The sequence below is a fragment of the Platalea leucorodia genome, assembly GCF_965183815.1.
Source record: "Platalea leucorodia genome assembly, chromosome: 4".
In the NCBI taxonomy this organism is placed as follows: Eukaryota; Metazoa; Chordata; class Aves; order Pelecaniformes; family Threskiornithidae; genus Platalea; species Platalea leucorodia.
In genome coordinates, this window is record NC_138826.1 from 105,699,858 (window position 1) to 105,717,733 (window position 17,876).

General features: G+C 45.7%; 1 protein-coding gene across 1 annotated transcript in view; it reads right to left on the reverse strand.

The window, feature by feature from the left end:
* Positions 1-15,018: 15,018 nt before the first annotated feature.
* The window catches only part of MOV10L1 (Mov10 like RNA helicase 1), a gene marked incomplete at both ends in the record, with an annotated part of 48,636 nt that continues 45,778 nt past the window's right edge, over positions 15,019-17,876 (reverse strand). Inside the window, one exon of the mRNA XM_082310219.1 lies at positions 15,019-15,197. Coding sequence (XP_082166345.1) covers positions 15,019-15,197 — 179 coding nt within the window. The remainder of the gene's footprint in view (positions 15,198-17,876) is intronic.

A 17,876-nucleotide genomic window follows, 5' to 3' on the forward strand; every position in this document is an offset into this window, starting at 1 on the left:
AGGAGGAGGAGGAGGAGGAGGCGAGAGCAGCACCGGAATGAACTGCGGGAACGCAGAGGTCCTGTAAGGTTTTGAAGGGAACAGCTGGAGCCTGCTGAGCCGGGAGCGGCGCGGCCGCGGGCAGCCGCTACGGGCACGGCACATGCGGGGCTGCAGCGTGCAACACGTTGCGGCGGCGGCCGCGGGCGGCGGCGGCCCCGTCCCCGTCCCCGTCCCCGTGCCCGCAGGAGCCGGCGCGCGGCGGCAGCGCGCATGCGCCGGGTCGGCCCCGGGGGCGCGCGGGTCCGGGCCGCTGCCGCTGGCCGAGGGGCGCGGAGGAGCGGGGAGGCCCCGGAGCGGACCCGGAGGCCGCGGCAGGAGGGGGCCCGGGCTCCCCTCTGCTCCCCGCAGGCCGCCCGGCAGCGCACACAGGGAGCTCAGGCCCGCAGCCCAGTGGCTTGTGAGAAGGGGGGTGGTGGCGGTGAGGGAAAGGGAGACCCTCACCCAAGCAGGCTGTGCCCCGAAGGCCTTCAGCCTGCGGACGCGTCAGGATTTAGGCGCTCCCGTTAGAAACCCTTCCAGCTGCTTGCTTTTTAAAGCTCATGTGGGGTTAGTCACGCCTGATAACACAGCCCGCGGGGTAGAGTGCTTGCCAGAAACGCAGAGGACAGCTTTCAGCTTGCCTCAGCCTAACGGGGTTCAGGCCTGTGTCTTCACAGAGGCGACCAGACCTTGCTGTCCATCTCTGGAACGGCCTGGGAACGGAGAACATAGCATCACTCGCTGGGCGAAAGCTGGACCACACAGCGTCAAAGGAGGACATACGTCCTGCATCATAGCCAGGCATTCAGACAAAAGCTTCAGGTCACAGCTCCTCAAGTTGTTTATGGATTTTACACTTAGCAGTACTTAGATGAAAACCAGAGGCACGCTTAAGCAAATATCTCTGACGTTTCTCTCAAAGATTTGTGGTTGTCATCTGCAGCGCAGCATGAGCAAGGCAGAGATTTTCATCTTTGCCTTGAAATTTCCCTTTCCCCAGTCACTGTGAACAATGTGATGGTCCTGCTTGTGATTCAAGTTCAAATATTGGGTGCAAGCTTTAAATAATATTTCTTGGCAGGGGTCCTTCCATCCAGGCAGGGATGTAATGAGCGAGGTAAGAGGGATGTCCTGATGGCGACAGCCCTGAGGAAGGATCGCAGGCACAAAGCTGTCAGTGCCACGTGCTCCTGAAGAGTACTGAGGATGAGAAGGCAGGAGAGCCTAAACCTGAAGCTGTCACCATCGCTTGTTTCATTTTCCCTGCTCCTCACCCTCTGTAGGCTCTGTGGCTTGTTGGTCCTCTGTAAGGACCAACATGCAGTATCTGCCTCTGCCTCAGCAGTGGGCACTTGCGATGTAGCGCAGCAGAGAGCTGTGGGTCACCAGCTGTATCCCAGGCAGGAGAGCAGGCAGGGCGAGGTAGGAGGCAGAGCAGTGAGGAGCCGGGTGCGGTGATCTTGGGAATGGAGTACAGCCTTTGTCATTCCCACACGTGAGGAGAGGGGGGGCAGTTGCTGGGTCAGGCCTCAAGCCTCAGCAATCCCTCCTACCTGCGGTGAGGGATGGATGCACCAAATTCTCTTGCCACAGCTGTATTTGGGCTATGTGTGTATTCTATCAGCCCTTAATATACGGGCTTTCCATTCTCACAACAAACAACTGAAACTCCTTATGTACTTGTTATTGCTGCTTGCTGGAGGGATGATACTGAGCAAGGTGCACTGACAGCCTGAGGCAGTACAGCCAATCTTCTGCAAAACTTTTGCTCCGACTTTCAACATCATAATCGTTTCACCACGCTTTTCTCTGCTGTTGACAATCTTGTCCTGCTTGTTGAGAATGTTGCTGAAAGACCATTTTCCTAATCCTCACTTTGTCATCTCCTTTGTGAATCCTCTCTTTTGCCCGTCCAGTTACTTAATTCAAAACAAGCTGCTTGCTTTTTGTTTTCAGAGGCTTCCTGTGGTATTTCTCCTCCTATCATCTTCTCCTGCCTAAGCCCTTACCACTTGTCTGCTATCTAGATGCTGACTCTAGGTGCTTCCTCATGTTTTCCAATGAGGAAATAATGCCAGCCTCTAGTAACCATTTCTGAGGAAGCTGGGTGTAAACATCTACAAACTTTAAGAACATAGGCGCAGCCACCTCGGGTCCATCTAGTCCTTTATTATATCTCCAAGTGTGGCTGTAACTGGACAATTAAGGAAGCGTAAAAATGAGGCAGCCTGTGTTGATGCCTTTTCCCCAACGCTGTCCCAGCTTCCAACTACGTTCAGGGAATTTCCTGAGCTTGTGATGGTGTAATAACCCCCGGAAGGTCTCTTCCCCCAGAAGGTCTCTTCTCAGAGTATTTTTTCTGGCCTTGTGTTGGGACTTTGCAAATTTCTGGCATCCACAGCCTCTTTTGTTAAGGAATTCCACAGGCTTACAACCTGGTGTATCAAAACCACCTTGTTCTGTTTGTTTCAAACATAATTTAATTTGACGGGCCTTAGTTATGGGAAGGTATTTAGATCAATTCCTATTCATCTCTTCCATGATGCATATGCTTTTGTATACATCTGTTATATCTTCTCCCTAAATTATCTCTAGTTCCACATTTAATATGCAAGGAGTCCTACTGGCATAGAAAAATAACCATAAATCAGACACTCTGTTTTAAAAATAAATACGACATCCACAAGTAATTTAAATTTCTCTTTTGAAGCTTGCTTCATTATAATACCATTATTCGATTTAATCATATCGATTTTGTAATCTTGCTTGGCAAGATTATGTCTGTATAGCAAGCCAAAGAGACAGTCAAGATGGAACAGTACTGTCAGACCAAAACATGTGGGTAAAGAGAAGCCTGAAGCAGGGCAGAGACTGGGACACAGAAAATTACTGTCATAATTTACAAACACCATAGCCAAGTTTCTCAGCAATAACATGCTGGCATGTGTGCTGCTGGATAATCTAGACAATAATCAGGCTGTGATAATAATCTTGTGCTAATAAATATTTCACAAGCTGCTGGTAGGGTCAGAAATTGATTTACAGATCAAAGTGGAAACTCGTGTGAATGAATTCTGATTAATTCTAACAAAAGATCAAAAAAGGAGTATTATTTTTAGACAGTTTGAATAAATTATTTGGTGTTATCATATAGAGTATATCAATTCTTGAAGCTAAAGCGTGGCTTTTTAAAATCTTGTTTTCTGAAGTCCTGAAAGTTCAGAAATTTAAAAGCAAATGAGTAAAAGTGAGAGACTGATTGCAAATTCTGACAGGGAGACCTCTAGCATCTAGAATTTGCCTTCTAAGCAGAGGGTACGCTACCTCTAGATGCAGGGTGAGATTTATCTATTCAAACGTGAAGGCATCTGAGCTAGATATTGCAGCGCACTATTCCTGATTCATGTAGGAGGAGAAATAACTAAATGTAACGGTGCAGTTCATGTGACCAAATGCAGATGTCCTCTTCAAAATGAGATGAATCATTTCCACATTGTAGGTGTCCAGAGTCTACACATGAATCCCACTCACTGCCTCTTATATTACAGCTTGTCCCAGCTTAGCCACCGTTTCCCCAAGAGCGACTGTGTGCTGTCCTTGTCCTTGTCAGTTCCTAGTCGCTTGGGAATTTCTGCCTTTTAATCTGGTGGTTTTAACATCGGTCACGCTACCATGAATCCTTCATGCAGTCCCCCAGGATGTCTTTATGGAAAGGATGTAGCTTCCCTGATAACATCGTTGAGGAGCAGAAGGACTGTGAAGCAGCTGTGGGGTGTTTCTTGCCTTCAGCCAAGGCTGTGACTCTAATCCACATAGCCTTCACCCCATCAGCCCACCTCGGGAATCGCATCACTCACCGAGCAGTGGCGTGGGCGCACGGATGCTCCCGCTAGGCCAGGTTTGCAGTTAGTGCTGCCACAGCTCTGCAGGTACTGCTGTCTGTCTGTGTGAGCAGCAGTCGTGCCTTCGGTGAGAGCAGTCATGCCTTTGCAGATGCACCCAGCGAGACGAGACTGTGTAGGGTTGGCAGTGGGCACTGGCAGATGGCAGCGAGCTGTGACGGTGGGTCTTAGCACTGAGGTGAGGGGTTTGGCAGCAGAGTGAAGCGAGATGCCAGATGATAGTGAAAAGTGGCAACTGGCAATGCAGCCTGGCTGTGGCTGCTGGCACTGAGATCAGGCTTTGGCAGTAAGAGGAGGCTCTGTGCTCCCTGTCAAGAAAAAGTGACTCTTTAACAGTCAGATGTGATACTGTTGCTGACATTGGTGAAGTATTTTTTGCAGCAATGCATGTGTCCTTGCCAATGGATCTCTTCTGGGATTGTTTAGAATAGAATAGATTACTTCAGTTGGAAGGGACCTACAGCAATCATCCAGTCCAACTGCTTGACAAATTCAGGGCTGACCAAAAGTTAAAGCATGTTATTAAGGGCATTGTCCAAATGCCTCTTAAACACTGACAGGCTTGGGGCATCGACCACCTCTCTAGGAAGCCTGTTCCAGTGTTTGACCACCCTCTTGGTAAAGAAATGTTTCCTAATGTCCAGTCTGAACCTCCCTTGGCGCAGCTTTGAACCATTCCCACGTGTCCTATCACTGGATACCAGGGAGCAGAGATCAGCACCTCCCTTTCCCCTTCCCCTCCTTGGGAAGCTGCAGAGAGCAATGAGGTCGCCCCTCAGCCTCCTTTTCTCCAAACTAGACAAGCCCCAAGTCCTTAAATGCTCCTCACAGGACATGCCTTCCAGCGCTTTCACCAGCTTTGTTGCCCTGTCCTGGATGCATTCAAGGACCTTCACATCCTTCTTAAATTGTGGGACCCAGAACGGCACACAGTACTCAAGGTGAGGCTGCACCAACGCTGAATGCAGCGGGATAGTTGCCTCTCTTGACCGGCTGGTTATGCTGTGTTTGATGCACCCCCGGATGGGGTTTGCCCTCTGGGCTGCCAGGGCACGCTGCTGGCTCGTACTGAGCCTGGTGTCACCAGCATGCCCACATCCCTGTCTGCAGGGCTGCTCTGCAGCCACTCCTCTCCCAATCTATACTTGTGCCCAGTGTGACTCCGTCCTAGGTGCAGAATCCAATATTTGGACTTGTTAAATTTCATCCCATTAATCATTGTCCAGTGCTCCAATCTATCCAGATCCCTCTGCAAGGCCTCCTGTCCCTCAAGAGAGTCAACAGCACCTCCCAGTTTGGTATCATCAGCAAACTTGCTAATGGTGAATTCAAATCCTGCATCCCAATCGTTGATAAATAGAACTGGCCCTAGAACTGAACCCCGAGGAACACTGCTGGTGACTGTTCACCAGCCAGATGTATGCCCATTCACCACAACCCTTTTTGCTCTGCCATTCAGCCAGTTCTTCACCCAGTGCACCGTGAACCCTCTCATCCCACAGTTGGACGACTTGTCCAGAAGGATGCTGTGAGAGGCAGTATCAAAAGCTTTACTAAAATCCAGAAAAACTACATCCACCACCTTCCCTTCATCCATGAGGCAGGTGACTTTATCATAGAAGGATATCAAATTAGATAAACGGGACTTTCTTCTTGTGAACCCATGTTGACTGTGCCTGATGGCTGCATTATTCTTTAAATGCCTTTCAAGAGCACCCAGTATAATCTTCTCCAGGAACTGCGGTTAGACTAACAGGTCTGTAGTTCCCTGGGTCTTCCCTCACGCCCTTTTTGTAGATTGGAATAACACTGGCCAGCTTCCAGTCAGCAGGGACCTCCCCAGACTCCCAAGACCTTTGGTAGATGATTGAGAGGGGTCCTGCCATAACATCTGCTAGCTCCTTCAGACCTCTGGGATGAATCCCATCAGGCCCCATGGACTTGTGAACATTCAGCTGATACAGCTGGTCCCTTAAAATTTCAGTGTCCAGAACTGGAAAGTCTCTGTTCCCACACTTGCGGTCCTCTGCCTCAGGGGACCGGGCAGCCCAGGGTCTCTCAGTATTATTAAAGACTGAGGCAAAAAAACGCATTGAATGCCCCCGCTTTTTCTTCATCCCTATTAGTCAGATAATGGTCTTCAAGAAGTATCTGTCCAATGTTTTCTTTAGACCTCCTCTTTTTTATGTCTCTTGTCCTCCCAGTCCCACAGTTCCCTGGGGAATCCTATTCAACTGGACCTTAAAAGTTTCAGTTCACTGTGCTGTATATTATTTCTCAAGCAGAAGTGACTGATCAAAAGCAAATTTTGCTCCTTTCCATTCAGATGAAGTGAGGACATAGGAGGAGGTTATACAACCAGCCTCATTAAAATGCTTGGAGAAGGAGTACTGATTCCAGGTCCCTTTCGCTTTCCTGTCTACTGAGTGTTGGTGACATGTTCAAGCAGGAGGCTCGTGCAGGCGGCAGGAGGTGGTGCTGACCCCGCAGGCCGGGCCGGTGACAGCGGGGTGCTGGGCTGCCCGGCTGCTCGCTCTCCCTTCTGCTTCTACTCCAGCTTCTCTCTGCTGTGCAGAGGAAGGGATTGCTGCAGGAAGACACGATGTGGCCTGGGCTCTTTCCCACTGCCGTTGTCTGCCACCGTGTCAGCAGTGCAGGCTGTAGGAGACTGATTTCTGCTTTCTTCTTTATGTCCTTTCTTCCTTGTGTCCTCTTGTGCTAAGAAAGGCCTGTGGTGAGGCTTTGAAGCAGCAAGACATTCTCTTCGCGACTTCTGGACCATCTGCTTGCTGTGTGCGGGGATGCACTTGGGTGGAAGCACTGGCATGTGCAGGACCATACCGTGAGTAAGAGGCCCCGCTCAAACACCGGGCTTCAAAACCAGCTAACGCTGCCACGGGAACCAGGGGGGCGACTGAAGCTGTTCAAGGGCAAAGAGACTGTGTGAGCACAAAATGGGTTATTCGGTTGCTCTGGTATGCAAGCTGTCTCTCCATAAAACAAGAAACTGCTTGGCTTAAATAGAGTTAGTACAGAAGTCAAGGCTAAAGTAAGATAACATAATTCTGTCCAAAAAGCATGTGGTATAGATGAAATGTAACTGGCTTGAACGAAAGGTTCTGAAGGGAGTCTTGGGACTGTGTAGATAACAGTATGAATAATACCCTATTGTATCAAAACTGCCTAGATAACAGTGTTAGAAACACTAAATTTGGGTGTGGATGTAGCAGAATTGGGACCCACGAGGAAAAAATAATTAGGGGCAGGTCATTAAATAGGTCCCATTTGTCTGGGAGGAGTCTAGGCAGAGAAAGGGAGGTGCAGGGTTGGTGAAAAGGTGGGCTCAGGAAAATAAACACTAGGAATTAAAATAATTAAATAGGAAAAAAACAGGGAATAATTAAAATAATAGGCATTAGGCATAATCCGGTGGAGAACAAAGAAGGGTGGGATAGTCTGGTCGCAGAAGTGTGGACACCTCCAGTGGTAAGCGGCCCTGTGGCCCCAAGCCCCCCAAGATGCTGGACAACACCACAGGGTGGGGTGGGAAGGGATGGGCTTGTGCCCTAATACTGAGTGGAGGAGGGAAGGCAATAGAATTGTAATGTGACAGAGCTTGCATGCAATTTATACAATTTCTTCATAGTAATAAATTCGTGAATTACTACTACTAGTAACAGGCAACATAGTTGTAACTCAGAATTGTTGTGTTTGTAGTGATAGAGTTGTGAATGAGTACTGCTAATATTAGACATTTGTTCATTAGCCAGTTACGGTGTTATCAGTCTTTTAGAGGCCTGTTGATTAATCAATAAACATCATAACTGTTAATCAGTTACATCTTAGGTCTTCAATCTAAAGGAGAAGAGTCAGACACATATTTTGATCATTCTTTCAAAAGCTATTTTGTATGCAAAAAGCTAAAACCATTTCATTTCCCAAAGACTTCCCGACTAGTTATCCATAACAACCAAGAAAATGAAACGGGGAGTACTTTTGTGGCCTGCGATGTGGGACTTGGTGCAGCATTGACCTAGTGCTTTTATTCTAATGTCGTTGTGGCATTGGTCATTGTGGAGTCAAGCAGGCTTACAGCGGTGCAAGCCAAAAGGCTACATGGAGTCCAAATGTGGATGTTTTGTGGGGGCTCAGTACTGCGGCTGAAGACAGCGAGACACGGTGCTGAAACGCTTCAGGAGCAGAGACTGCAGCTGCGTACAGATCGCGCGCGGCAGGAAACGCATACGGCATTCGAAGGGCTGGGCATGACAGTGCGTGGGACCTGGAGATGAAATTACCAGTGTGAGATTGAAGGAACATTCAGACAGAGCCCGCCAAAGTACAGAAACTAACACCGAGGGAGAAAACAAAAAACCCAGCATCTTAAAAATGTATTTGAATTTGATTTTGGCAGTTTTTATTACTTCAGAGGAGACTAAAGACATAAACGTATTGTGTATTGAGCTGATGGTGTCTTTATACTTCTATCTTTCTGTTGCCGGAAGACAGCTTGTTTCTTGTTTTAGTCTCTTCCAAAATTTCAAATTCTGACAAAAGCGAGCAAAGCACATGCTTAACTGCTTTGCTCAGTACAGATTGCAATCAGCAACATTCTTTCAAATTCCACTCCGAAGCTTGCAAAGTAAAGGCTTCATCCTGCCAGGCAGTGGTATTAAGTATCACATGGAAGGCCGTCATAATTCCAGTTCAGTGCAGCAAGGAGCATTTAAAGTTGAAGTAAACTCGTAATGCAGATAAACAAGGAACTACAGATGAGACGATGATGGCCTTTTTTTCATTAAACCTGAAGTGAAGGGGTAAGAAAGAGCCCTGATTTCTGCTGCTCGTCCTGCTTGTTTGAGCATCACAAGCTAAAATACATAAATATCCTTTGGAGCAAGGAACAAAACTCTCCAGGACTCACAAACTGCTGGGAGCCCTCATCTCGCTGTGCTACACAGAGGTGCCCTATTGCTTGTCCCCTCTCCCTGGTGCCATTAATCTTGCACTCTCTGCTGCACGTTGGCTCTGCTTCAGCAGGGTGGATGGAGAACAGCACTGCTGTAGCCTATTTTGTAGCATGATTAGGCAATTTATTGAGAAGTACAGATTCAAATTCTTCCGGCTGAAGAGGGCCTAAAGTTCAGATTTTTCACTTCCCAGGGAAGTGCTCTAACCCCTAGGATATCACGTCGTCTCCTCTGCTACAGGATGTCAGAATTTTCTTTAATGAAAGGTAAAGGAAAATGCTAATGTTGTAATTTTACAGCTGCTCAGAGCATTCAGTTATGCTTAGTTGTTGTCTTGCTATTTCTGTGCATCAGCTTTCAAATAAATGGTATATGAAGAGGAAGGAAGGTTTTAACCCTACATCTTGACATACAGAAGTAGCACCGGAGGGATTCCTTCTCTTCCATGTTTGTTAAGGAACTCTAGCTGGGTGGGTTCTGCACCGAGCTCCGAGATCTGCAAGATAAGCTGTGCTGCCAGAAGGCTGAGCATACTGCTGCTACCCTGGAGGGAGTTCAGGAAGAGAGCTGTGGAGGATACTGCCGCAGAGGCCAAAGAGAGAGGCCGTGTTCCAGGAGGCAGAGAAATGCAGGAGGGACAGAGCAGAGAACTTTGCACAGGTTTGCGGAACAAGAAGAGAGTCGAGGTAAGGGACCTCAACGCTGGTTCACAACCACCCTAAGCAACCTCCAGCATGTTTTCTTGTGGGTCTGTGGTTCTGTACAGGGTTATGAGTACACAGCTCCCCTGTCTCTGCAGCGTGGGCCAGACCTCTGCGTCTTGTTCTGGAGAGGTGCACGTGCCTTTCACTGCAAAGATTCTGTTGCAGATGCTTAACAGGGAGGTAACCTGGCCTTTCCATTTTTGCTACCGCAGAGCGGAGACGATTCCAGGGAGATGGATAGCTCAAGCGAATGAAGGGGAGAAACAGTTCTTCATCCAGGTAGTCTCTAGCCAGCCCCGCATCACATGTCCAAGTAAAGACGTGAAAGGGAAAGGAGGTGAGAAGAGGCAAGGAGGTAAGTGAAACTCCTGCATTTATCATCAGTTTTTGTTCATGCAAGTTGCAGTCTTTTTGATAGGGACCATTAACTGTTATTACCAATCAGCTGTTCTAACTACACAACTATTTTAACCCCCTTGCATACACTCGCAGAATTAATACAGGTCATCATTTGTTTTTAACACTTGGTATTGTCCATTTAATTGTAAGGGAATGAGAAGGAGCAGCTGTGCCAACATATTATTATTAATGTATTTGAAAACAGTGAGTAATCTACATAGTTCAATTACAGGGATCCCCTCGTCCCCAAGCCAGCAATCACAGAGATTTACATTTTAATTGATATTTTATTCTGTAACGGAGAATAAAAGCCCTCAGCTACCTAAGTCCTTACAATTAATTAGGCACAAAATACTCTATAACAGTGCATTCATCCCAGGAGCGCTCCAAAAAAACCCCCCAAAAGGAGCACTTTAAAATCTGTAAGCTATCTGTCTAACAACAGTTCACAATCCACAAAACAGCACATGCATTTACAGTGAGTAATTACTCATTAGAATTGCCAGGCGTGGCATGAACTCGAGCACATATGGCATCGCTAATTTCCATTGCCTGCTTTAACCTTAAGTCTATAGTTCTTATGAGGGCACATTGTTTGGTTAAGGGATCCATCAGTATGTAGGCTCTGCTCCATAAAAAAATATTCGCCTCTGTCATGGCTGTATGTACATACTTTTGCAGTCTGGACACCCAGGTGATTTTCAAGCCAGTGCCATTTTGCTTTTGTGTGCCACACACACAGCCCAACCCTACTCTGAATCTTCTAAATGTACTGCACTGCAAAGTAAAATTGCTGAGAGCCCGCTTCAGTACTTGAATGGATTTCGTCAGTCATGTACCATGGCCCTGACAGACTGGAGTACCTCCCTTACAGCCATGACATCCTCCAGACACTGTGGAGCCGTTACTGGTCATCCCATGTCAGCAAGGCGGGTATAATCCCACCTACCATGCTGGGTCTTGTTCTGCTGCTCGTTAAGTGTTGATGGATGAGAATGCAGCATTCATTTTGTTCACCAGATTTATCATATGCTCTGTGTTCAGTCTCCATACTCAATGCCTTCACATAATGATGAACAGTCTCTCTGTTCTAGTGTCCCAAACCACAACTGCCAGTAAACACAGGCCCAGCGTGCAGGCCCTGCAAAGCCATATGCCTTGGCAGACTCACACAGCTTCTGCCCTTGAGCCTGCTAAGAAAAAGCAAGTCTCACAATGCACCACAGGGAAGTGTCCTCCTGGGAACAGCTCTGCACTCCCATGGAGAGGGTGGATTTGCCCCTACCAACCGCCATAAGTCCGTTAGGCACCGCGTGAGCACCGATAACCGTTGATTGGAGCCTGTTGGGCAAGACAGCGTATGGGAGCGAAGGGAGTTTACTTGTCTCAAGCTTGGCATCCACATGTGCCTACGTGCGGATACTTCCTAATACGTACCTGCCTCGTAAGGTAAATTTTTTGTATATTGACTCACGGGGGTCAGGCAGCCTTTGTCACATCTTTTGGCAGATGCTGCTGGGTATGAATGTGGGCATCGGCCTGTCCTCAAGAGATGCTTCAGTGTAAACTGAACCAGATACTGGGAGGACTTAGTGTCCAGAAGAGTTCAGCTGGCGACATTCTTCATTGTTAGCAGAAAATACCACAGAAAGGTAATGCAGAACCAGTGGCTTTTGCTGTCTAATGTTTGCAAATGGGCATGTACAAATGGAGGTTTCCTGACATTTATTTCCAGACGTGGGCATATTTTCTCATGGATGCCAAAACATAATTTCTGGAACAACAAGACTGGACAAAATCTCCAGATAAAAGCAGTGCTTTGCCTAGTTAATAATAAAGCTATTTTTAATAATAATATAGCAATAAAGAGAATGAATTAAAATAGAAAAATCATCTGCTTTTACTATTCAAGAAATCATCTTTTCCCCTTTGAATGAGCTTTGACTATAGCCTATACATGAATATTTTGGCTTAGTTTCATCCCAGAGATTTAGAACTGACTGAAATAAAGAGCTGAGAAGGGAAAAATTCTTGCAGCATTTCTCAAAAAAATTAGAATTAGAATTGGAGGAGGCCGAGGGGAGACCTTCTTGCTCTCTACAACTACCTGAGAGGAGGCTGTAGCGAGGTGGGGGTCGGTCTCTTCTCCCAAGTAACAAGTGATAGGCTGAGAGGAAACGGCCTCAAGCTGTGCCAGGGGAAGTTTAGGTTGGATATTAGGAAAAAATTCTTCACCGAAAGGGTGGTCAGGCATTGGAACAGGCTGCCCAGGGAAGTGGTTGAGTCTCCATCCCTGGAGGTATTTAAAGAACGGATAGATGTAGTGCTCGAGGACATGGTATAGATGGTCTTGGCAGTGACAGGTTAACGGTTGGACTTGATGATCTTAAGGGTCTTTTCCAACCTTGACGATTCTATGATTCTGTGATTCTATGATATGTGAGAAATAGTCAGTTCTCAACAGCAATGATCAATATCAGTGCCACAGACATTACCTTTTGTAGGACACTGAAAACATGTTTTTGCCCCTGTCAGAACCAGGCTGAGTCCAGCAGCAGCAGGCAGCACCTGCATCGCACCCTGCGGTAGGACTGCTGCGTTCCTGTGATTTCCCTGACCAAAGCGCACGGAATCTGGCACAGATGAGACTCCTCACAATTTCTACATGCGCACCACACCTATTACCTGCCCAGTCTTGTATGTCCCGAGTAAGTCAGGTTATGTGCTAGCAGGCTGGCTGGGCACCGCTGCAGCGCTTGCATCGGCAAACTCCTGCTGTCCCCAGTCGCAGACCTGATCTGCACGTGTCCAGTGGTCTTTTCTCCAGGGCATCCCGCAGCCGGGTCTGAACCACCCCTCCAGCCAAACTGCCCACTGCTTGGAAGTAAGCGACACACAGCGAAGTCCTTCTAGGACGCCCAGTAGCCTTGTCCCAGCTCTCCACAGGGCGTAGTAGCTCAGGGGTAGGGCGGGACAAAGGCAAGAAACCTGCCTGGGCTGAGGAGGAGCAGGAACTGGCTCCCCAGGAATCTGGAGTGCTGGGCAGTGCCATGCAGGGGCACGAGTGTGACTGTCATTTTTGCTGTCTGCACCTGTGTTACCTAGATTTCTGGGCTATTTATCTGGAGTATCCTAGCCTCTTGTACCCTTGAACTAAGTAAAACCACAGTTCAAAACCTGAATAATAAATATACTTTCTGTGATTTACATCCTCTAAGTAGCTTCTATTGACTTAATGTTCAAATGGAGTGTAAGCCAATTTGATGCCTAAAATTATCATAACGCAAACTAAACTGAAAAAGATTTGAAGCAGTACTGTCTTGTTCCAGAGGTAGTAATTATCAGTCCTCCAGTAAAGGACAAAATTGCAAACGGATCCTCCCAGGTATGTTGTAAGGAATTTCTGCTTGCTTCAGACAGTTTAGAGAAATTTAATTTTTTTATTTGGCTTTATTCTATTTCTCTTATTTCAGAAGATTATTGAAGAAACATTTTTCTTTTCACCTTCCCATGAGAAGGAAAGGACACAAGTTTGAACAATAGCAACTCTAATTAGGTGTAAGAAAGAAAATTACCGTAATGGTGGTCAAACACTGGAAGAGGTTGCCCAGAGAAGCTGTGGACTTGCCGTCCTTGGAGCTATTAAAAACCCGACTGTACATGGCCCTGAGCAACCTGACCCTGTTGGAGGGGCTCAGAGCAGGGGGGATGGACTAGATGATCTCCAGAGGCCCTTCCAAGCTAAACCTATTTTATAGCCTTATGTTACATAGGCAGCATTCCACGTCTCTGTTACATCTGGAAAGATGCCCAAACCCAGAAAGAAAATATGCCTTTGAGAGCTACTGTGGTGTAAGTCCTGTATAGCTGCTGCAAATCATGTCCCTCCGTTCCTGGCTGCAGACATTTTGCTTTGTAAGTGATGGCACCCCTAAGAGCTATTAGGGTAAGATTACATGCAACACATCTACTGAAGAGCTGGATTCTCATCTATCAGGATAACAGGTTTTCCTTGTAATCCTACGGATGTAACTGATGTACCCCTGGGCAAAACATTTTTAATTCATGTGCTGTTGTTAGTTTTGGCAAACCCGCACGTGCTGCTGGTTGTGTCCCTGGTTCTGTAAACCCTGACACGCTTTCTTAATTTTATTGTCCTACACAGTCAGCCATACTAAAAAAAGTGGAAATATTCACATTAGTAAGGCTAAGCCCCTGCACGCGTGTTTGCAAACGGTCTGCATTTGTACATCGTTTAGCACAAGCGGGCTCCAGTCTGGCCGAGCTCTTGCTGGCGCTGCTGTGATCTAGGTGTAATCGTGTGGAGGTCTCCAATATTAACGTGACTGTACTGAGGTACTTACCTCTGCATAGAGAATATCAATGGTTGAATGATTTCCCATTATACTGAATTTATATTATAAAATACTGATTTTGGCATAAGCCCCTACTGTTAAAGTTAGATGATGCCTAAAGCTATAAGCTAAAGTTATTGATCAAACCCCTTTTGTTTGTGGGGATAAAGACAAGCAGCAAAGTTCCTTATATAAACTTGGAACAGATGAAACCCTAACAGCCAAACAGATCAGATAGTGGGCAGGGAGGGTAAAGCTGTCAGTCATGATGCAGAAACTGGAGTTACACTGAATTAGCATTTTCTGTAGAAAGTAGCAGGAAGATAAAATTAATATATTGCTGTAGCGGGGAGATACTTTATTATTTATTCCATCATGATCTACTCGAGCTTGTTAAAAAAATAACTAGTCACGTGAAAAAAGCCCACCAAATTAAGGGAACCACTTAATCTGCAGAGTTTATTAAGGAGTTAATTAAAAAATAATCTGAATAATTTTGAACTTAAACAACTGCTTGAACCCTGAAGAACTTCTATTTAGTTTGCAAAAAACCCTACCGTTTTACCAATAATTAGAATGGGTGAGTGCCATCACACGGGGAATTACAGGCCGCGCAGTCTGCCCTGAGGCGCAGTTGTAGAGAACATGCTGCACACAGGCTGGTAGCTCATGCCAGTCCACAGGGTAAGGGCAGGCGCTGCCCCAGTGTGAAGGCTGTGGAATGGATGTGGCTTCTTCCCAACCCCGCTAACGTCAGATCAGGTAACATTTTCAGCTGGCGGGAACCAAAGGCTTTCCAGCTCTGCACGGTGCCGTAATGTAGCTTCTTATCACGGATGTATTTTGCTGAGAAGCCAAAGAGAAGACCAGGTGTTACACCAGGAACCCAGAAATCCACATCTGAAGAAAACTGTATCAAATATATTTGGACAAAATTACAAATGTGGTTGATGATTGATAAACTCTGAAATAATTACTTGATGTAATAGACTTTTTGAAGGCATTTCTGATATTAAATATGTACTTGTTAACTTTTTGACACAAAAAATTACAGCATATGAACAATTTTCACACTGATTCACAAGCTGCTAGATATATGACAATAACAACAGTATAGATATTTGATGGAAAAATATCTATAAAATAAGACAGGTAATATCTTTTTAGCTTATAGGCTTAGGTTATTCAATAAAGCTTCTGCTGGAGCAGAATTTAATTAGTATATAATGACATTTTCACATTAGAAGAAAAAGTCAAGTAAAAAACACTCAAGTCAAGCAAGACAGGTAATATCTGCAGAAAATCTGATGCTGCCCTTTGGGCATTCATCTTAGCATCTGTGGGCTGTAGTTGTTCATCATGATCCTAAAGTCACAAAAGGAAAATTAGTCTTTGCAATATTAGATCATAATGTATTTTCTTATCTGAATGTAAGATAAATACACATTTTTGATTAGTAAAAGAAATGAAACTGGAAAAAATATTAAAGGAATGTCATAGCGGCAACAATCCTTAACAGTTAGCCTGATTAAAACTGCAAAAACCTGACTAATATCTGAAGAAAGAAACAAGGCGCCTGCGTAAACCTGGCTCTGCATCACCCAGTGGAAAGCAGGCGTAACTACTGAAGTCTAAAATACACGGCATGAAACTGCTGGCAGCGGGAGTTAAATCAGGCTATGCAGTTTCTCTAAACGCAGTAGATTTGATCAGTCTGAGGCACTGCAGAGGGCGTGCGGTAATTCCTTACGGTGCTAGGGAGCGGGAGGTATCTCCCTCCCGGGGCGCTGCTGACGCAGGTGATGTCGGTGAGGTGGAAGAATTGCTGAGGTACCTGTCTCATTCTGTCTGTGCTAATGGAACCGCTCGGGTGTTAACGGATTATTACACTGCATACATCTACCAGAAAATACGCAGGCAGCTCTTCAAAAATTCGCATTAAATCTGTAATATTCTGTTAAAAGGGGAGAGATACGATGAGTACCTGACCGAAGGTCATAATTTAAAGGTTTTCAGCCCCAATGCATGCAAATACACACTGATGTAAAGACAATGCGCTTCCTGATTATTTTTTTTTTAAATTATATTACCCCCTGAGCTTTTAATGGGATTCCTTCCTTTGCAGTCAGTTGAAACTCTTCACATCAATGGATCCACAGTTTCCCTTTGCTTCTCAAAGCATGTTCAAAAAGTCTGTGAAGTCCACGAGGTTACTCACAAGCTCAATCACATTATTCTTTGGGCATGGAGTGCTCAGCACTGTTTAGGAAAACGCCCGAATGTCAATGGCGTTGCTCACGAGTGAATTTACGTCTTTGGGTCTAGGCCCTATCTTCAGATTACATCAAATAATCCCCTGAGTTGTTGCTTTGTCATTCAGCTGGAGGTTTGCTGATGCAAATTTTATTCGGAATTTTGTCTGAATACAGATACCTGCTGCCTCGGGTTTGTGGATTACAAGGTATGGCTTGTTAGGGTTTCCAGCCAAAAGTCCAATGCAAAAACTCCCATTATAAAAACCTGGAAATAGCAAATTCCTTTTACAGTAGGAGCACAAGGAATTACTAAAACAGATGTTTTTGGAACACAGTTGCTCCAGGATCTCAAACATAATTTTACTTTGTAGGAAATAACGATGAGCTCCGGTGCAGTGGGGACTAGCAGAAGAAAAGAGGAGAACGTACTTTTAAAGCACTTCATTGTCTTCAAGAGATTTTTTAAATGTACCTACTGTGTGAACCAAGAGTTGATTTCCAGTTGGTTCTTTGAATAATTTACTCTTAAAATGCCTGAAACGTCATTTATAAAAGGAACATGTTTGAGACCACGTTAACGTGCAGTTCAAACCACTGTCACCAGGCCGTTCCCTACCGTACCTTCAGCTACGGTGTGTGCAAGGCCAATGCTTGTTCGTTAAGTCTTAGTCCTTCCTTAGCGTGCTATGACTAAAGGTAGCACTCTGCTCCGGCCTGGCTGTACATGGAGTGATGCCAACACTAGGATGCGAGAAAGAAAACCAGAAGGGAAAGCTATCTTGAACTGTTAACACTTCTTCGCATGTTGAGGAAACAAGGTTATTTTATTTCAGGATATCTCTACAAGCAGGCAGCAGGACAATAAAGATTGCCTTGTCAGTCCAGACCAAATATTGTTAACTTCAGTCCCAGGCAGATCTGCAGTTTAATCTGGATAAAGATTACAGGGCAATTTACAAATGACAGCATTAATTTGCCTGTAATGAATTTATTTTTATTTCTACTATTAATAAATGACGTAAAAATTAACTCTGCTTTTTTTGTAACCTGTTTCTTTCCACGTGTACTTCTGCAATGAGTCACTTACTTAAAAAAAAAAATCTGTTCTTTACATTTTCTCTTGCTAGATTTTTCTGTGGTGGTAGCAATGACTCCACACACAACTGAGGTTCGTGTACAGGGCCCTACCATAAAGGCCCCATATGCGTATAGCACACAATCATTTTCAAGACTTGATTTCAGGACATGCTGAAGTACAAAGAGGTAATAT